Source organism: Lytechinus variegatus, chromosome 4 (assembly GCF_018143015.1).
Source record: "Lytechinus variegatus isolate NC3 chromosome 4, Lvar_3.0, whole genome shotgun sequence".
Taxonomy (NCBI): Eukaryota; Metazoa; Echinodermata; class Echinoidea; order Temnopleuroida; family Toxopneustidae; genus Lytechinus; species Lytechinus variegatus.
Genome location: NC_054743.1, coordinates 59345694 through 59367623, shown reverse-complemented (window position 1 = coordinate 59367623; position 21930 = coordinate 59345694). Strand labels below are relative to the sequence as shown.

The following is a 21930-nucleotide window of genomic DNA, read 5'->3' as shown; positions in this document are numbered from 1 at the left end:
TATATTGTACATAATAGAGTATACAATGGACTATGGCGGCCATTTTGAATATCGGGAAAATAAATATTTTGTCAACAATTATTTTTTTCAGAGTGTATTTTACTCCTGCCACACGCTTTCATGCATTCCATAGCCAATGTGCGGACAATTTTAGGATTTTCATGGGTAATTTGCATATCTTGGCGGCCATATTGGATTTTGCCAATTTGCGGGAAATGCTCAAGGTTACACGAGTGGCATCATCCAGATTCGTAATCAGCACCCTCGAATTGACAAGAAACCATCAAAAAATATTGTATTTTGGCCTATAAAAAAACAAGGTTTAGTCAAGTTTCTATGGGGCCTATCCTGGACTATCATGGTTTAACTCAAACCTGATCGGGCGCATGCGATTTTAATACAACCGTGAACAGATAGTGGTGTTGGTGGGGGGGGGGGAAGCTTTGAGTAGTTAATTTTAGAAGCAGACGACAAAATGTATTATGTATGCCACATGACAATAGACCAGTTCGTAATTACTTCATGGGCAATTTTGGTCAAATGACCTTTCATTTCTTTCATCATGATAGGCAGATTTCAAAGCAAGATATTACGTAAGCTTGCCTTACATAGCAGGATGAAGAAATTGAATAGACCAGGTGACTAGAATAGCACCAATGAACACTTAATGAAGATATTTGTTGCATTCCTACTTTGAATGCATATCTTAGCATGTTGCACAATGTACTTGACAAACTGTGAAATACCAGTCGTTCGTGGAAGCATTGTTGTTTTTTGTGGATGTAAATGAAAACGACAATTCAAAAGAATATATGAATAATCAATACATCAAAGTTGGTGCTTATCTCATTAGATTTTAAAGCACCATGTCACTTTGGTACAAATAACCTTCTTCTGATCATGCGTAGAATCTTTTGATCATGCTCAGAAAGGAACTACGAACTGGCTTATAACAAGCGGGAACTCAACCATACACAGTACAGTAATTCTGTCGACATATAAATTGTATTATTATTGTAAATAAATTTACAACCCCCTGCGAGAACAGACGTGCGTGCAAGAGACTGGCCGATATAGCCTGGTCTGACTTGTGCTAGAGTGAAAGGTAGCAGGTCCAAGGAGATAATCACCTCGAGTTTAGCTAGACCCTCCACACCAAGGAGTCCTTGTCCACACTAAGGCTTATCAAGACCCACATATGAAAGGTAAGCGTTCAGGTAATTTTTTTCATTTGGTTATTGTATTCTGTATTCCAATATAATTCTATATTTTCATCATTGATCTGAGATATTGCAAAATTTTGAAGGGATGATCCTAGGAAGTGCCTAAAAAGTGTCATGGATAATATTTATTCATGTTTGCATGGAGTGTGTCCGGCGCTTCTTGATTTTTGCCTCGCAGAATACATCATTATAAAACCAATTGACCATATAGCATGGAGGTCAAAAAAAGAAGAAAGGATGGAGTGTAATAAACCAGTTCGTAGTCACTTCATGGGCAATTTGGTCAAATGACCTTTCCTTTCTTTCATCATGATAGGCAGATTTCAAAGCAAGATATTACGTAAGCTTGCCTCACATAGCAGGATGAAGAAATTGAATAGACCAGGTGACTAGAATACCACACCAATGAACACCTAATGAAGGTATTTGTTGCATTCCTACTTTGAATGCATATGTTAGCATGTTGCACAATGTACTTGACAAACTGAAATACCAGTCGTCCGTGGAAGCATTGTTGATGATTTTTTGGATGTAAATGAAAACGACGATTCAAAAGAATGCATGAATAATCAAGACATCAAAGTTGGTGCTTATCTCATTAGATTTTAAAGCACAATGTCACTTTAATACAAATGACCTTCTTCTGATCATGCGTAGAATCTTTTGATCATGCGCAGAAAGGAACTACGAACTGGCTTATTATGTCAGGCATGCATGTGTTTCATTGGCGTTTTCTTGCAGATAGTAGACAATCCTATTCTACAACCCTATCTAGGGGGTATCTCACTGGGCTTGAAACTAGTTCGCGACTACAAATTTTGCTAGTTGCAGAGACGTATTATAATTTTTTTGGTCTCCAGCAGGTCTTCGCGATGTCTCTGAGACGTCTCATAAAAATTACAGTCTCCGAGGAGTCGCAAGAAGATTAAACATGTTTAATATTTTTGGAGACTGTTTCTAGTCTCCGCGACGTCTCCGAGAAGTCTCCATCAGTTGCTGCGACGTCTCGGAGACTAATGATATCCGCGACTGCTGAGACGTCGTCGCGATGTCTCCGCGATGTCTCAGAGACGTCTCAGAGACATCGCGAAGACCTGCTGGAGAGCAAAAAAATTATAATACATTGCGGAGAACTGCCTCTGTTTGGATGAATTATCAGCAGACACATTGATTTTCAATGAACCATGTGCATGGAGATAGGGCCTTTACTAGACGTCAAATACGACAGGAAAGATGTTTTTGTAATGATACAACGGTGTCGATCCTCAGAAAGTTCTATCTGAGGAGATAATACAAAGCGCCACCCCCTGATGAATGAAAATCATGAACGGAACGCTGCCTCTGTTTGGATGAATTATCAGCAGACACATTGATTTTCAATGAACCATGTGCATGAAGCTCCATGATTGAACTATGATTTTAAATTATTCTACTATGGGCGCGTGTGGGCGCACATAACATCACAAATGGGCCAGGTTTTCCCTGAAACTAAAGGCCCTATCTCACCAACGGAGACGTCGCCGCGACAGTCTCCAACTTATCAGTCGCTGCAGTCGCGGAGACGTCTCGGAGACAAAAATGGCTTGCGCTCTCACCAAGGAGACGTCTCGATGGAACGTTTGAAAGATCATGCACCTGACTTGGAGCAGGAGGAGGGATATCAGCACGCGTTCAGTCACGTGGTTTCTTAAGTGGGTCAAACAGTGTGAAAAAGTGTCGCGGAGACATCTCCGCAATGTATCATAATTTTTTTTTGCTCTCCAGCAGGTCTTCGCGATGTCTCTGAGACATCTCTGAGACTTCGCGGCGACGTCTCAGCAGTCGCGGATATCATTAGTCTCCGAGACGTCGCAGCAACTGATGGAGAATTCGCGGAGACGTCGCGGAGACTAGAAACAGTCTCCAAAAATATTAAACATGTTTAATCTTCTTGCGACTCCTCGGAGACTCTGTAATTTTCATGAGACGTCTCAGAGATGTCGAACTAGTTTCAAGCCCAGTGAGATACCCCCTTAACATTAACTTCTCGTTTTTACAATGAGGAAGTGTGTTGAAATCCGAGGGGGGGGGGGGCAGTCAAATATACAAAACAAAAAAGTAAATCCCCCTAAATCTAATTGCTGTAACTTTTGAACCGAATTATCTTTAGATGTTGGGTGACCTTAAATTGGTTTAATTGGAAATTATTTAAAGAATAGATTTCAATATTTATTGATCAATGGAATTTAATAATAATCTAGGGAGATGAAATGTGGTGTACCCCATAATTAGGTCCCTTATTGTTCTTTGCTAATGTTAATGACACTATAAATTCATCACAGTTGTTTACTCATTCACTATTCGCAGATGACACTTGCTTACTTTGCCATCACAAAGATATACATCATCTTACATTAACGATAAACAATGAAGTTCATAATATATTCAAAAGGTTCTGCTGTAACAAACTTTTATTAAATGCTGGTAAAACTCCATATGTCGTCTTTAGATGAAGGGGTAAAAGAGTCCCTGATGGTATCGATCAATTTTTAATAGGAGGAAATAACATATTCACACCCTCACTAACCCCGAAGTGATGGTATGTACAAAGATGTAGTACATGACAATCTGAAGTTTTAAAACTCGCTTTTTGGTCAATTATGGAGCTATAATTAGGGGAAGGCGGGGTAAGTTGTGACACTTTTTGCATTTTGCATGTTAGAATTGATATGACTAGTACTATTGTAGAAATAAGTACCTTGCCTTTAAATTTGATTCTTGGGAAATTTTTTCACCTACATATAACTTTCTACCCCCACACTGAAAGTCATCGTGACCTTTGAAAAAACCGATGTCAAACGGCTCAACTTGCCCCATATATGGGGTAAGTTGTGCCACCGTCTGGGGTAAGTTGAGCCACAAAAACTACGTACAAAATGTATGGGGGGAGAACCAGCATGTCAATTTCTTGTTTAAAGTCTTTTCACTTGCTAATTCTCTATAAATACTAACACCCTTTAAAAGGAAAAGAGCAGTCATGTAAATTTGTTCCTTTCAGCCATCTTTTCATTCGATTTTTATGGTTTGTTTGTTTTTTAAGATACATTACCATAAGAATTACCATGGCTCAACTTGCCCCATGCTGTTTGGCTCAACTTACCCCAGTCCAAACTTAGTGTGATAATTTTGTATCCACACATTTATTATGCATCCGTCATATAAAAGACTATGACAAGAATGAAGATCCATACCTGGACTAACAATGTTGTTATCATGTCTTTACTATATTTAAAGACGTGTGTGTGTATAAAGCACTTATCTATTTCACACTCTTTTTTACTTTTTTGGCTGAAATTCATACTTTTCCCTCTAAAAAACAACTTTTTGTTTCAAAGTTGAAAACAATGTGGTAGGGTTAGGGGTTATGCTATGGGTCATCAATACATGACACCACCACAATGTCTGACTCATTCATTACTGGCCTGGGGCTGGTGGCTCAACTTGCCCCTATGCTCAACTTACCCCGCCTTCCCCTACTGTTAAAAGGGCATCCTTGCGAGATGTTGCGAGCGCGAATCACGAGCTCAAACTTTTGGAAATTTCATGTAATAAGACATGAAAAGTAAACATCCCGAGCAGTTTTTGCAATCATGAAAAAAGGATGTGAATCTAACTAAAGAATTAAAGCGAGCGCGAGATAAATTTAGTAATAAACCTAATTTTGACTCATCATGAATAGGATACGGGCTACATTTCTCACCAATCGAATAATGCGAGGCACGTGCTGAATTTTTTTGATATTCTAACCAGAAAACTGGACATTCTAGGCATTTCATTTCACCCCCAACAGAATGACTATACCTTAATGTCATACCTAAAAATCATTGGTGAGCGCGCGAAACACGCGCCAAAAAAATGTGTGATATTCCACACTGAAAAATGGACATTGTATGCATTTCTGTAACCATGAAGAGGACGAATACCTTATACTAAACAATAATTGAAGCGAGCTAAGAAACAGTTATTTTCATAACCTAAAATGTATGAATTTCACTTTAAAAATGGTACTTCATTTTAAAAAGTGCACATTTCATTTTTGAAAAAAAAAGCCATTTTCAATTATCATTAGGAGGGATTTTTTTTACCCAACGAGGATTAATTTTTGCCCCCTCCCCCGCTCCCTTGTTGAATATAAGTACAGAAGTGCAGAACATGAATTACTATATTTTTTTTTCTTTTAAATTTCCTATTCTTAAGGATCAACAATGATGAATGGGAATGGAAATGAGATGGCAACCAGCGAAGAAGGAAGTACATCATGCACTTTAAAATGGGCTACTGACAAAGCAGGCGAATTTCTAAAAGCAGCCAATACTCAAGCACTCGAGAATATGTACGATGATATCGCCGACAAATATGAAGAGGTAAGGACAACGCACATGAGGGCGTCTATGAACGTGTATTGAAAATAGCCTAGGAGGTCCAAAGGCGGATCCATGGGACTCGAAGGGCCCGCCCAAACCTCCCCTATTGGCGGAGCCTCCCCCCCAAAAAAAAAAAAATATGGAAAAAGAGAGGAGAAAAAAAAACAGGGGTAATAGTGGAGTTAGACGAGTGAATAAAATAAGGTAAGGAGAAGCCTTGAAAAATTAAATATATTATGTTAATGAAAATTTCGCTCTCACTTGCATCGCTCTCGCTTGCATCTCATGTTCAATGAGATACTAATCTTGATCAATAAGATGATATGGAGCCTGAACAAACTTGCAGTCAATATACAAACAGTTCAGCTCGCAATATTCGATTTGTCAGATACCTATTCTCGTCGTGTGTTCCATAAAGTTCTCACAATATTCCCTTTCCGTTTCAGTTCTGATAGAACCTGTAAACTGGCGCTTCACGCCCGCATTTTGAATGTTGATATATGTATACCTCTATATCAACTCTATACATAAAAATCCCCATTTCATGACAATTTATTTTAAACTCGCATTAATTGTTTAAACAAAGTATTAACCCATGAATCCCATTCATAAATTACAAAAGTGCTTAAAATGTCTAATTTTCAAGCCTTAATATCAACAAATTTTGCGTTCTCATTAGGTTTATTAGATTGATAAATAAGACGATTTTTTTTAATGATAAATTGTCCCTTTTAGAGAATATCAGCAAGTTTCTTCTCCCAGTCTTTTGTAAAAAATACCAACTCTTGCTTCGCACTCGCCTCATCCATAAGGTGCAATCCATATTCACTTCACAATTATTTTTCTACACAGTGCTTGAAATAGTGTTTAAATTGACCCCTTTTCAGATCGGGATATCAATTACTTTCTTCTCGCTCTTCGCGCTCGCATTATTGATTTTCATGATAGCAAAAGTGTACCTAAAATTCCCAGGCTCTAGGTCTAAATCTAAAACATGCGCATGTTTTATATTGAGATATGCAGTTATTAATTTTAAATGTGCTTAAATTTTCCACATTCAAATGGGATTTTTTATTCTCGCGCTTCGCGCTCGTATTACTAATGTAGGAAGATAACCCTTTACCCAACCTTTTCATTATTAAAAAATCATGAATAGAGTGCCATGTTTTTGGTCTACAATTTTGTTTCGCTCGCGCTTCGCGCTCGCATTGTTTTGTTATAATACCTATCCAGTTCATGATTTTAAAAAGTACTTAGAATGTCCATTCATTTTAGGTAGGAATTTTAAAACATTTCAGTTTGCGCTTTATGCTTGGATTATTTGATTGTTAAAATATGTAGGGCCTATCGTCTCCATTGCTTACTGCAAACAGTCCTTATTAGGTCCCTTTTCATCCGGCCAGAACGTATATTGGAAAATTTTGCCCGCTCTTCGCGCTCGCATTAATTATTTACATACTCATCTTGCCAAGAATGTTCAATTGTCAGGACAAAATACATGAACAATTTCTTTTTTAAATTTTAGCTCGCACTTCTCGCTCGCACTATTTTAATAGGGTTTATGAGATAGCTAAAGAGTGATTGTTAGGACTAACCCTTCAAAGAAACAAATATTAACTTTGAGCGGCTGATCGGGGAAAATATGGTTGAAAAATTTAAGGTGCCTACATTATGCAGGCTCTGCTTTTCAGTTGACCCTCCCTCCCTTTTAAATTATATATCATTTTAATAATTCTAATGTTACTAATGTTTGTTTATACTTCAACTGTGATTACCGGTATATTTTACTATGTCGACTGTATGATAATTGTAAATTTGAAAAATTAATAGTGGAAAATAAAACAAGTGAATTGAATTGAATGTTTTTTGAAGAAAAACATCATAGTACTATTTTGCTAATATCTTGCACAGTGGCGTACCAGGCGGGGGAGGGGGCAGGCTGGCTCCACCTCCTTGGCGGATTTCACCGAAAAAATAAAAAAGCGGGAAAAGGAAAACAAAATGAATAGAAAGAAAAAATAAGAGGGAAGGAGGTGAAGAAAAAGAATAAGAAAAAATGAAATGAAAAACATAAAAAGGGAAAACGGAAGGAGAGTGGAAAAGGAGGGAACGAAGAACATGTGAGAAAGAAAAAAAATACAAAGTGACAAGGGAAAGAATGATGGGAAAGGGAAAAAAACGAGACAAAGAAAATCGGGAAATGGAGGTAAAATGGAATGAGCAAAAATTTAAATTGAGAAACTAAAATAAGAAAAAAGAAGAACGTAATAACATGACCGGGTTGCCGAAGATTAAAAATAAAGAACAAGAACGGGAAGAAAGATGGATGGCATGAAGTCTGTTTTAAGTTTGCATAGCCTTCACGTTAGAGCACTGGCGTGCATAGGGGGTCGAGCCTGAAATACAGACAATTAAGGAGGCAAAAAAATGAAATATGATATGTTATTTGGTTAATGTAATGTAAAAATCTATCACAATTAGAATTTCATATCAAAAGGCGGAATTTTTTTGGCTCGCTTCGTTCGCTGGCGACTTTTTACAAATTTTCCTGCATTTATTAGGCTTTGGTCCCTCAAAATATGTGGTTTATTACGCAAAGTCTCTGCATTTAAGAAATGTGTTGACTAAAAACTGAAGGCCATCTGAAGGTTATAACAAGATGTTCCTGGGCTCCACCCTCGAACCCTACCCGCAAAGCACTGGCGTACAGATGGAAATGTTTAGGCCCTGGTCCCAAAAAGTTCTACAACCAAGAACAAATAAAAAATGATGTTTTCTCTGAATATCATGTCAAAATCTTTCTCAAATTTAGATTATCGTGAAAAGTTGTTTATCTCTCTTCGCTTGCTCAGGTCTTATATCAAATAGCTTTTCACTTGCATTTTCTCAGCGCCCATGCATCGGTATATCATGGACGGTACGTGTGCAATGGTACGAATGTCTGACGTTCAGCATTTCAGCCTCCCTATTTGCTCGCGTGCGACAAGCTACAACATTAGATGTTGTACAATGATAGTAATAGAAATTAAAATAATGACGATAAAGAAAACTTTTTTGATTTTTTCTTTGCTTTTTATTTCATTGTTCCGGAATTTTCTGATGACTGACCCGGAAGCGCGTTTCCGTTTTACATCTTGGCGAAGGCATTTTCCGGAAAAGTAGCCAAAAAGCGACTAGTGAAGAGTCTACACACGTCGCTGGTTGCATGCAGCGTGCGACACAGGCGAGTCCACCACACCGCATGCAATTTGCACAGTTACTGATCAGAGCACAGAGTTCCTCGGCACTTCATGTACAGAGAGAGCGGCAGTCAGGAGTGAAATCCGAACGTGCTTTTGCAGTCGCGTTGTTTATGATAGTTTTTTTTTCTAAAAATAAATTATTAACTAAATGAACAGTGGCGTAGCTACGGGGGGGGGGCCTGGGGGGCACGTGCCCCCCCCCCCCCCCGAGATTTGGTGTGCCCCCCCCCCCAGAAAAATTGGCAGAGCAAAAAAAAGGGAGAAAGAAGAAAGAAAAAGGAAAAGAAGAAGAAAGACAGAAGAAAAAAGAAGAGGAAAATAAGAGGAGGAAGACGAGTGAATGACATAATAAGAGGACTTGCAATTAAAAAAAAAGATCATGTTACTATATAAAATTTTTGCTGGCGCTTCGCGCCATAATTGCCTGTTCGATGGGATTCATATCTTGCTCAATATGCTGATGTGGAGCAAGTTTTGAAGTCAATATGCAAAACACATTTTAGATCGGACATCGAGCTTTCATTATTTTTTTTTCATTTACAAATTTAAGTGCTCTGTAAAATGTTCGTTTATGGTCTACATATCAGCATTTTAAGTTCACGCTGCGTGGTCACATTGTTTGATTTGTCAACGTGTATTCCATAATGTTCAATTAAACAAATGTATTCAGAATGCCCAGATTCTAAATCTAAAACATGCGCGATAGCCTGCATGTTCTTTATTCAAAATGTACTTAATCCAGTTTTACATCAGAATATCACGCTTCACGATCGCATTATTAATGATACCCAATTGACTATATCCTATTTATGACTTACAAATTAAATATGAATAGAGTGTCCCACTTTTAGGTCTAAAATCTCAAGTTTCTTCCTCTCGCATTTCGCGCTCGCATCAATTGTTTAGTTACATACCTATCATGCCTATCCCACTAATTAATATAAAAAGTGCTTAGAATTACCATTTTTTTAGGTCGGAATTTCAAAGAAATTTGCTCGCGCTTCGCGCTCGCATTATTGAAATATATACCGACTTCTTGGGTAACTGTAAGCAGTCCTTAACAGGTCCCTTTTCGATAATGCTAGAACAGTTGATAAAAATTTCTGTTCGCGCTTGGGGGTACATACGAATCTTGTTCAGGATCACACATAACATTGACCAGAAAATTAAATTTTCAGGAAAAAATACATTAAAGTTAAAATCGCTCGCGCTTCGCGCTCGCACTTTTTATAAGGCTTATGAGATTATTTTATGTTTATGTTGTTTTATAAGGATAAAACTAAGAAGTGACTGATATAGGTGAAGATAATTTCGGGCCCCTTCCCCTATTGCCGAAAGTCGGATCCGCCCTTGTGGACACATACACACACACCGGAAAAATGGCCGGTGCCCCCCCCCCCCCTGAAAAAGCAAGGACCCCTCAGTGCCCCCCCGGGAAAAAATCCTAGCTACGCCACTGTAAATGAATAGAATGACAGACAAAATAAACAGATACTTATAATGGAAAGACAAATTGAAGTTTGATGGATTGATACACTTATAGCTGCCGAAAGATAGATATAGAAGACTGATAGATAGATATATAGATAGAGACAAGATAGACAGACAGATAGATAGATAGAAATAGAGAGGGAGAGAGAGGTGGATAGATAGATAGAAGGAGAGAGAAAGAGGGAGAGATGGATGGATAGATAGATAAACAGAGAGAGGGGGAGAGACAGAGAGGTCGATATATAGAGGGAGAGGGGGAGAGAGAGAAAGAGAGAGAGAAGGATAGATAGATAGAGAGAGATGTTGTAGATAGAAATATGGACGGACAAAGAGAGAGAGAGAAAAAAGACAGACATATGCTAGAGGAGAGAGATAGAGAATTTGAGAGACAGATAGATAGATGTTAGATAGATAGAAAGATAAAGAATGAGAGAGACAGAGACAAATTAACAGATAGATAGATACATAGATAGATATATAGATAGAGAGAAATAGAGAAAGACAGACAGATGGATAGATAGATAGATGAGATATAGATAGGTGTTAGATAGATAAAGAGGGAGAGAGACAAAGAATATTAACAAATTAACAGATAGATAAGTTAAAAAATAGATAGATAAATAGATAGAGAGAATAAGAGAAAGACAGACAGATGGATAGATAGAGATATGAAAGATGATGAGAGAGACAGAGAAGATTATTAACAAATTAACAGATAGATAGATACTCTAGTTAAAAAATAGATAAATAGATAGAGAGAAATAGAGAAAGACAGACAGATGGATAGATAGATGGATAGAGAGAGATAGAGAATTTGAGAGATAGATAGATGTCAGATAGATGAAGAATGAGGGAGAAGAGCGACAAATTAACAGATAAATACTGTAATTACATAGGTAGGTAGAGAGAGAGAAATAGAGAAAGACAGACAGATGGATGGATATATAGAGATAGAGAATTTGAGATAGATAGATGTTAGATAAAGAATGAGAGAGACTAGATACTGCAGTTACATAGATAGATAGATAGATAGAGATAGAATTTGAGAGATAGATATATAGACAGATAGAGAGAAAGACAGACATCAGCAAATCGGCAAGGCAAATGATCAAGGCAAACATTCGTATTGAACCTGGAAAGTACAAGTATAAGCTCAGCTGCATTTGCAAGTACGGTATGTTCTGCGGATAACTTCGGTGCGGACTTTGGATCGCGCGCCCAGCTGATAATGTAAACAAACGTAGACCTAGACTCTTCACTAGTCGCTTTTTGGCTACTTTTCCGGAAAATGCCTTCGCCAGGGTGTAAAACGGAAACGCGCGACCCGGAATCATTATTCAGATCACTCATGCTCTGGAATGCAATGGAGCTAGGCTGACTGCTAACGCCCTCTTCGGTCTGATACCGAATCGAGACATAAGAGTACTCGACGTAGGATGTGGAATTGGCATGGTTGGAAAAGAGGTAAGTTATCATTTGTTTCTAAACTACGCATGGTGTCACACCACTCACCCGCTTCACCGTAATGGTCTTCCATGACATTAGACAAAACATCAAGCAACGCGATAGAATGAGACTAAAACCACATGTATCATACACGATGCCTGCAGAGAATTCTTGCATGCATTTGCACATTTGGGACTTGGGTTTTCCACGACCAAAAAAAAAAAGAGAAATTGAACGAAAAAGAGAGGAAAATGGTGTATTATATAATTTTTGCCTCACCTGCATAGCAGAGTTGGACTATAGGTGCCGCTTTTCCGATAGAGACACCAAATTTTAACCGGAGGTTAAGTTCTTGTAATGACATCATAACTTACAAAGCATATGAAGCTAGTTCATGAAACTTTGACACAATGTTAATCAAATATTACTAAATATCCTGCCCGAGTTTCAAGTCACATGTAAAAGGTCGAAAGTCATTTAAGGTCAATGAAATTAGACCACGTTGGGGGAATCAACATCAAGATCTTAACCTAAGGTTAAGTTTTGAAATGTGATATTCACCTAGAAAAAAATATGGACCTAGTTCATGAAAATTTGACATATAGGGTTAATCATCCTGCTGGAGTCTCAAGTCACATGACCAGGTCAAAGGTCGTTTAGGTCAAGATACGATTCAATCCATGAGAAAACATAGGCACCTAAGCCAAAAGAAGAGTTCAGTATCTGTAATAATTTTTGTGCGATCGATGGTGTCTAAAGCGGCACTTTAGTCTATAGTACCAGCAATGCTATTCTTTGTTTTTCCATGTCCACTGAAAGATATATTTTTTTTTGATCAACGCAATCTCCCGGGACAATCTCTGTGCTATTTTCCTGTATGCTGATTGCATATTAGGCAACAACGAATTATCATTAAGATGTCGTTGGATTTGCTGTACAGCAGATCCTTCAACTAACTATGATACTCACTGTAAATTACTGACTGGTCCAAGATTATTAAATATCACCTCTATACCCAGTTTCTTCAGAATAATACTAATAAGCAGTTCTTTGAAACGCGTAATACCATATAAATAGTCTTTATGCGTGTAGAAGAATTAGTGTTTTCCATAGGGCTAGTACATGTGCTTTTAACACAGATTTGAATCTCACAGGCTGTTGAAATCTGTTATTGACCTTGTATTATGAAACAGATTGATCCACAATTTTGGTGCCATATTCCCAAAAGCTCTATCGCCAAAAGTCTTGGACTTTACTCGTATTTCAGAGAGAAGATCCTTTGATTGCGAACGAAGATTTCGAGTGGGTTGATATTTCTGTATTAAATCACCGAGATAACCAGGGGCATTCCCATTAACGCACTTAAAAACAAGAGTGAGGACAGAAGTAGCTCAACCAAGGCCACTTTTCAGTCAGATGGGATGGCTTGTAATGATTCAGAACAATTGAGCAAAATCTAAACACTGGAGTATATGACTGGATCAAGAGAACATGTTTAACCTTTCATCAGTTTATCAAAAGTTTCTTGAAGGAAGTAAACAATTTGGGAAGTGGAATATCATCCTACACAGGGGCCGTTTCATAAAGCTGTGCGTAAGTTAAGAGCGACTTTAAAAACGACTGGTGATCCTTTCTTACGCGCTAAACCTTCGCCATCGAATATACCATTTACCACAAGAAAGGATTATAACAATCGTTCTTAAAGACGCTCTTAACTTACGAACAGCTTTATGAAACACCCACCAGGGATGTATTATCAGCAGTGTTATCAAAAGTTCTGTCATCTAAAGATGTCTTGATACTATCATGAAGTTTCACTATCTTATAATTTGGAATATGAAAAAGCTCCAACGAAGACTTGGTGAGATTGAAAAGACTTCTTTGACCTCAACTGTTTTCTTCTATCTTTAGCATATTTGGTTCATCATGCTATATTCATGACGAACAATGTCTTGTTACGAGCAGCTTGAAAAGCCAAAATAAGGGTTTTCACAAAATTTAAAGAAAAAAATGGAGGTCAATTTGGTCCCGATAATTTTTTAAGCAAAAAAAAAAGTTTTACTTCAAAATAAAGGTGATTTTTGTTCACATTTCTCCGTTTTTTTTCACACCTTCCAGAATTCCCGGGGGGTGCTGCCTATGGAGAATAATACACGCAGCACCCCTCGGGAAAATCTTGGCACCCCCATTTCCATGGAGACTACCCAATTGTCGACTAATACACTATGTGAAAAAAATCTGCATTTTGTGATACATTAATTTTGCCCTGTATTATGTATGATTAACTACAGTATAAAATAATGTTAGTATTAGCGATCCGTCCCCGTTGTGAATCGTTCTCTGTAATAAGTCAATTGATTTTTAAGCGTTCCTCAAGCTTTCCAGGTACATGGAATGGAAGTTTGTTAAGCCATGGCGAATTTTACAGAACCCCCCTTCCTCCCCCCTAACTCTCTCTCTCTCTTTCTTTCTCTTCTTCTTTCTACTACCGTTGTAGCTTTTTGATAAAGGATACCGCGATATACACGGTGTAGACATATCTGCTGGAATGCTCAAAGTTCTTGAAAAGAAACAGATATACACCAAGCTTGTGAAAGCGAGATTTGATCCAACCACACCTCTTGAATATGCTGATGGTAAGTGTTGATGTATAGTAAATTAGCGAAAGATACAGAGCACTTACAAGTGTAGAACTTAAATGAATATGTCCTGAATCCGAAGTAGCCAGACCAAGATAGTGAAACAATTTCAGACCTAAAGCATATTTACATATAACTGTGCTCATCAAAAAGGACATAAGTAATAAAAGAAATGATTTTTTTCGATAACTGGTATATTAGAAATGAAGGAAAAGCGTATTTTCATGAAAATATATATTTTTTTAAAAGCACATGCAAATTGCACCATATTGTAAATGAACATGGTGAACTTATCTAAAATAGACCCATAGATCTAAAATAGTTATTTTAGATCTATGGGTCTAAATGACGACGAAATATTAACAATAATGAAATAATTGCACATGTGGAATGGAAAGTTGATTTAAAAATACTACTTAAGTTGATTGTTTGAAGACAAATTTATTTTCTTTAAAAATATTTTACAAGTTGTTCAAAACAATTGTATAGATCATGTATAGAAAAGATTGCAGACACTCCTGTCAGTTTTTACAATCTCGAATCGTCATATAACATAGGTCTGAAAAAGAAATCGAAAAAGTATTTCATCGTCCAAGATTTGCACATTAGATAGTAAGCTAAGAGAGTTTCAACATAAATTATTATACAATATTACCACCATTTATATAGGTTTCGATTTATATCGAGTAATGAATGCTCTTTTTGCGGTTAAGATGAAGAAACTCATAGACATATATTTTATGGATGTGAAATGGATAAAGTATTATGGAAATTTCCGATTCTTAAAAGCTTACAGTGGAAGGATATGTATGTTGGATTAGAAGAGACAACAGAAAATAGACAATTATTAAATCATATATTTTACTTATCAAATTTTCAATATATCACAAAAGGGCGAATGATAAAATACCAACTGCCAAAGAGATACAAGTAAAGCTTTTTAAAAGTAAAGAAGAAGATAAGAAAATTGCAATGGAGCGAAAAACATTAACACAGCACTATAAAAAGTGGGAACAACTATTATTTAGGAAGGATGAGGAAGGGATGGCTTTACCCGGTTTGCACACCTGCGGGGTTGGCTGAACTGTCACTAAACTGTACTGTTTTCTTTACTTTGCATGTTACTTTTCTTTTTCTTTCTATCTTTATTTCTTTCTTTCTCTCTCTCTCACTTTGTTTCTATCCTTCCTTCTTTCTTTCCTCCCTTCCTTCTGCTTTTCTTTCTTGTTTTGTATTGTTTAACTTTTTCGTACTGTCTACTTGTTTTATGTCTTGTCTGTGTTGGGGGGTCGGGTGTGAGAGCGATTTCGTTCTGTTTGTGTGTGTATGTGGGCGTGTGTGGGGAGTGTGCACTCGAACCCTTATCCGTTTTTTTATATTACAAATTTCATTCAGTTTACTATTGAGCAGTTATCCACTGTATATGTTATACTATATGTCATTTTGTACGATATTTTGTATTGTGGATAATTATTTGTCTTTTGTGAAGAGTGTTTTGTTAATATTGATATTGTAATATTTTACAATGCACCATCACTTTGATTTGAACTGAATGATTAATAAATATTATTACAAAACAAAAAACTTACGCCTGTCATTAATGGTATCCATTCGTCAATGGAGGTGCCCCCCCCCATAGGCGGCGGAAGCGGGGGGGACGGGGGGACAGTTCCCCCCCCCCAAAAAAAAAAAAAAAATTGAGGTGGGTGGAGGGTCCCCCCTAAATTTTTAGCTGATAACTTTTTTTTTGCTTGTCAATTTTGTTTCCTGCGGCCCCCCCCCCCCCTAAATTCTGGTGGACCCCTTAAAATGTCTCTTGTCACCCCTCCCCCTAAAATTTAGGTTGATGACTTTTTTTTCTTTGCTTGTAAATTTTTTTTACTTGTGTCCATCACAAAATTTCAGGTAGACCCCCTTAATTTTTTTGTTGCTTCCGCCGCCAATGCCCTCCCCCCGGTCGGCTTTCAACACTATTGTACCACATATGCTGATTATAAAGTTGAACGATATGAATGTCAACCCCGAGCTGATGCTAACGATATGGATTTCATGATAGGTAGGTCGATCCCAAAAGGGTAAGAGTGCGGATGTGCACTCTGTAATTCTCAATACGCGTACCCCACAAGGTTGTGTATTGTCGCCAATGCTGTTTACTCTTTTCACAAATGATACAGATTACCAGGGTAACACTGGACACTGGAAAATGGCTGAATATCCAGATGACACATGCTTTATTGAACTAGTTACTAATAACAATGAAGTTGTGTACAGGAATAAGGTAGCCGATTTCATTGCAAGTTACAAACAGATATCACAGTAAAACACAAATAAACAAAATAAATGATAGTGGATTTCGGAAATAATAACGATACACCCCACCTGTCATTGTTTAAAATGCAATTGAGATGATTCATCGTAGAAATATCTTGGTACTTAAACAGTAAAGAACTTTTATGCAATACTCTTTGTTATTTTCAGGGTATTTCGATGTGATAGTTAGTTGTGGTGTTTTTGTACCAGCCCATCTCACTCACACCTGTCTACCAGAGATATTCCGTCTTCTTAAACCTGGTAATTTCAATCTCCTTTATCCTAAAATCATTTTTTAATTAAATATTGCATTTCATTATTATAGAATCATTTTGAATTTTGTTATCGATGTATTATGACTGTCTCGTATATATTTTTAGAGTTGTGTAATAACTAGACTTGAATTTGATTTTTTCTTTAAAGAAGTAATGAATTGCACTATATAGATTGAATTTTCGCATAACTCAATCATCTACATAGGGGAAAAGAACTTTCTAGTTTAATATTGAGAAATTGCATGTTTCTTCCAGAACCTTCTGGTTCAACTTTGAGAAATTGCATATTCTTACTTTAATGTATTCATCTTTGCGTTCCATCTGGCATAGTTAAGATGGTACCATATTCACGCATGATTGAGCAAAAGCAATCCGACGAAATATACCAAAAAGTCACTTGTCGGGTGGTATCTGAATTTCGAATAGAAAATCAAATGTATAGTACAGATTAATATCATCTGTCCTTTAATAATAACTAAATCAAATAAAATGGTCTGTCTCTTTGACATGATTGTGCTTCCATAATTCCAATAAACGTGTTTTCACAGATTCCCTGCCAGAACTATCGCATGGTTAACATTAGACTTTGTTTTAAGTGGCTGGTCGTCCACATAAACGAGTGTTTAGTAAGGTCCGATAGCTAGCATGTAAAAGCGTCAGATTCATTTTGCAAAATAATTGAATTTCAAGCATTATTTTAAAAAAACTAAACTTGTTATTTTGTTCCATTTTCTTTGATTCTGGTATCGAATGAAAGAGCAGATGATAACTTTGCAGACATGTGATTTTCGTTTTTATTCATATACCGCCACCTAAGTGACTTTTTTGTTTCCTTTCTTCAATCCTGTGTGAATGAGAAATGTTTTGAGTCGTACAGTAAAGAGATTCTTAGCTTGACAGTGATAGGTCATTTGTCGAATGGATTTATGATTAGGTTTAGATAATCATCAATAATTCCCAGTTTCGATTTATTTTTCAGGGACGCCTTGTACATGAAATCACATATCATTGTTTTACATCTTCAGAAGTGCACTTTTTTTCAGGTGGAATTTTTATCATCACTACCAGGAAGAACGTTTTTGATGAAGAGCTTGGGGATATCAAACTGAAGTCTACCTTTGCTGGTCTGATAGAAAAGGGTCAACTCCAGAAGATATCTCATGAGGAGATAGAGTATCTCACTGATGCTGAAAAAAAAGTTTCGGGCTTGATATTAACCTACAAAATGTTGTGAAAAGCATGGGTGTCGATCACGGGGGGATGGGGGGGATATATCCCCCCCAATATTTCAAGTGGGGGGGATGGCCTGTATTATCATCCCCCCCAATAATTTAGGGTAGAAAAATTATAATAATGATGATGAAACATGAAAAGTTTGATCATGATGATTATAGTATGCCATCAATCAGTTTGTTTCCCTCGCAATTTGTGTATATTGTTATTAAATAAAAACATTCTTTTTCAGGACTATTAAACAGATGGGTGGAGGTTCAAGATGAAAAAGAATGAAATGTTTATATATCTGATATTTTTCAACACATGACATAAAAGGACCCCAACGAAAATCAACTTTTGTTGATAGGGTGTTCCATCCCAACAGTGGTGAATAAATTAATTTAGATAAATCATTAATTCAAAAGGGTGGAAAAATAAACGGGAGTAAAAGGGTTGCAAGATAAATAAAGGAATGACGGTAAGCCCGATGGCGCACGAGAAGCCACACAGGTTGTAATCTGTGCTAGTTTTAATTGGTCCGAATCTGCATTTTATCATCATGCATTAAGAAGAATAAAGATATTGCCAGTCAGGTTAGATTTAAGAGAGAAGTTGTATACACATAGGCGTCGATCCTGGGTGGGGGGGCAGGGGGTGATCGCCCCACCAATGAAAATATTGGGGGGCAAACATATCGTTTTGCCCCCCCCCCCCCAATAATTCCGTATGTGTTCTAAAAAATAAAATAGGATTGTAATGCTACACTGAAATCAGCAAGCGAGATTGAGATACCAACTCGATTTTGATTTAAAATCGTGCTCAAAATGTCTGCTTTTCAGATTGGAATATAAAAATTTTCAGCTCGCGCTTCGCGCTCGCATCATGTACCAAAAACCCATACTTTTCATGATTATATAGGTGAATATAATGTCCCGTTTTCAATTCTAAACCTCAAAAGAACTTTGATTTTGCAATAATCTTTTGTTGGATATATATCTTCCATTAAAGTGTCCTTTTTCCAGATCAAAATATCAAAATTTTCAGCTCGCGCTCGCATCTATTGTTCTTCTAGATACCCATCTTAATCATTGGTACCAAAAATGCTTAGAATATCAAGCTTTCAGGTCAGAATATAAAGAAATTTCAGCTCGCTCTCTAGTGAGATACATGCATCGACCCTCCTCATGAGTTACTACAAACAAACCTAAACAGGTACATTTTTCCTATTTTCATGACATACTAAACAAATTTAGCTCGCGCTTCGCGCTCGCATTGTTGGTGAAGGTGAGGTATGTGTCTCTTTCTCATATATATATATATATATATATATTGTGATCGAGCGCCTTTGGAACGTTGATTCATAATTTTGGCCCCCCCCCCCCCATCTGAAAAATGGATCGACGCCCCTGTGTATACATCATGCTCAATAAACAGATCACTATGTACATGATCCAGTCAATTTTTGTCATTTTTTTCTTGGTATGAGTTTAGAATAGGCTTACTTGTAACACAAATTGAATTTTCAAAAAAATTATACAAGTATAGTACACTACAACAATGAAGGAATTTCCAAGAACACCATGCATATCAACCACTCCCAAATGTCCTAACTTGTGATTTTAGTGGGGGTAATGTTGAAATATCCCCATCCACAAGAACATTTGTGTCAATCATCCCCCCCAACCAAGAATACCGATCGACACCCATGGTGAAAAGGGTTCCTTTATAGGAGCGTCTGTCGATTAAATTGAACATCGCAAAGTGCAATGCACAAATGAGTCATGTACATTGATTATAATATTGGTAATATAGATGCACTTTAACCTTGCTGAAATGCCATATTGGCGCTTAAAGCAGTCAACAAATTGAATTGGTTTGCACGTGTATATGTAACGGCTATAACGCTTAAAACATTGGAATTATGATAAAATGCTGTTTTTATTTTTGTCATTCGAGATACAACTCATTAAAATAGAGTTGAGATTACATTGATGATTCGACAAATGTTTTAGTTGACAATATCACATTCACTGTATGATTATAGATTAGTGAAACAGCTGATATTCAGTTAAGACATTTCTTGTGTTTAGGATAGTATTTTTAGGAATTTGGGAGAAATCGTGATAAATGAGCGTCGTTAAAACGCTTGATTTATGAGGATTATTACTATTCAGGATGATTTTCAGCATAAGTGTCGTTAAATTGTTTAAATAGTGGGATATTCTTTATGGGTGAAGTGCTCGCAGACGTGCGATTAATGTACTCCATGCTCGACACGAATTTCAGAAGTTTATTCTGAAGATGTCAAATGAAATAAATCTCAGGACTTCAGCATTTCATCCATGGGTGTCGAATAGCTTTACACTTTAAAAGCTTTAAAGGATGAAATACAGTAATTATGATGAAATGTCCACGTTTTTATTTTATAAAAGACAATCTTTTTAGAATTCTCCCCTTCCTATAACCAAGCGCATTATGTGTGCCCCGTCTATTTTACTAACACCCTTGTTAATATTAGTTTTAGTAATCTTTATTCAGCTTTATGATTACAAAAGTATATCTAAAGAAGGTACTGAACATTTTCCACTGTAAGGTTAGTATATTAAAATGATATTGCTGCATTATTTGTATATCTCTAACTTTCAACGAGTATGAATAGATAAAATTTGGGGTTCGAATCCCACCACTGCACCTATGTCCAAGAGTGATGCATTTAATCTGCGTAACTGTTTTATCGAGTCTGATAAACATAATGAGTGGGACAGAAGCATTTTTTCAAAACAAACTTATGCACATTGCTACGATACTGCAACAAATAACATTGAAACTTTAGTTTTTAGAAATTGATTTTCTCTTCTTTTATTACAGGAAATAGATCACTAAACAAATAATAATGATCTTACATCTCTTGAAGTGTCAGTTCTGATTATTATCCAAAATCGTTATAGTCCTGTATTGAATCCAGATAAATCCAAGTTGGTTGGCGAAGATTCCTTGAAGTAATGTCCACAATGCTGGAGATGATGAAATTGATGTTGAAGCACGATCAATAATCAAGAGTCACTGTAACGAGTTGAAATTAGTAAAGGATAGAAGAGGCATAACCTTGTTTTTATATATATATATACAATATTTTTTGAGGGTTTCTTGTCAATTCGAGGGTGCTGACTCCGAATCTGAATGATGCCACTCGTGTAACCTTGAGCATTTTCCGCAAATTGGCAAAATCCAATATGGCCGCCAAAATATGTAAATTACCCATGGAAATCCTAAAATTGTCCACACATTGGCTATGAAATGCATGAAATTATGTGGCCGGAGTGAAATACTCTCTGAAAAAATAACTTTTGACAGAATATTTATTTTTCTGATATTCAAAATGGCCTCCAAAGGCCCTTGTATACTCTATTATGTACAATATGAATAGAGAAAACTAATTTTCACAAAAAATGAGCACTAAACTGCGAAAAATCGCGATGTATGAACTACGTAATGTATGCAAATCACCATTACTAATGAGATATATCATTTATAATGTCATATATGGGAACATTGCTGTATTTTTATATCTAAAATAGCCACCACTGGCCCAAACAGTATTGCGTACAATGGTGATGGGGGCCAAAAAATTCACAAGAGTGATCACTAAAATGCATATTATTAAGATTAAACAAGTGGAATACTGA

General features: G+C 36.7%; 1 protein-coding gene across 3 annotated transcripts; it reads left to right on the top strand.

Moving 5' to 3' along the window:
* Positions 1–1024: 1024 nt before the first annotated feature.
* LOC121414411 (methyltransferase-like protein 27) lies at positions 1025–20933 on the top strand. Of its 3 annotated transcripts, XM_041607576.1 has the most exons (7): positions 1025–1205; positions 5460–5626; positions 11701–11823; positions 14303–14441; positions 16923–17015; positions 18073–18259; positions 19953–20933. In XM_041607576.1, exons 1-7 carry the CDS (start codon positions 1199–1201, stop codon positions 19954–19956), a joined length of 720 nt encoding a protein of 239 aa, XP_041463510.1. In that variant the 5' UTR covers positions 1025–1198; the 3' UTR covers positions 19957–20933. The 3 variants fall into 3 exon arrangements, with proteins under 3 accessions (XP_041463510.1, XP_041463512.1, XP_041463511.1); XM_041607578.1 differs by lacking the exon at positions 11701–11823; XM_041607577.1 differs by lacking the exon at positions 19953–20933 and having other exon boundaries at positions 18073–18263.
* Positions 20934–21930: the final 997 nt, after the last annotated feature.

Bases quoted from the DNA above. Each gene is read 5' to 3' on its own strand.
- LOC121414411 (XM_041607576.1), top strand. The intron at 5,627-11,700 runs GTAAGGACAACG...ATCATTATTCAG, and splicing joins TCGCCGACAAATATGAAGAG to ATCACTCATGCTCTGGAATG. The intron at 11,824-14,302 runs GTAAGTTATCAT...CTACCGTTGTAG, and splicing joins TTGGCATGGTTGGAAAAGAG to CTTTTTGATAAAGGATACCG.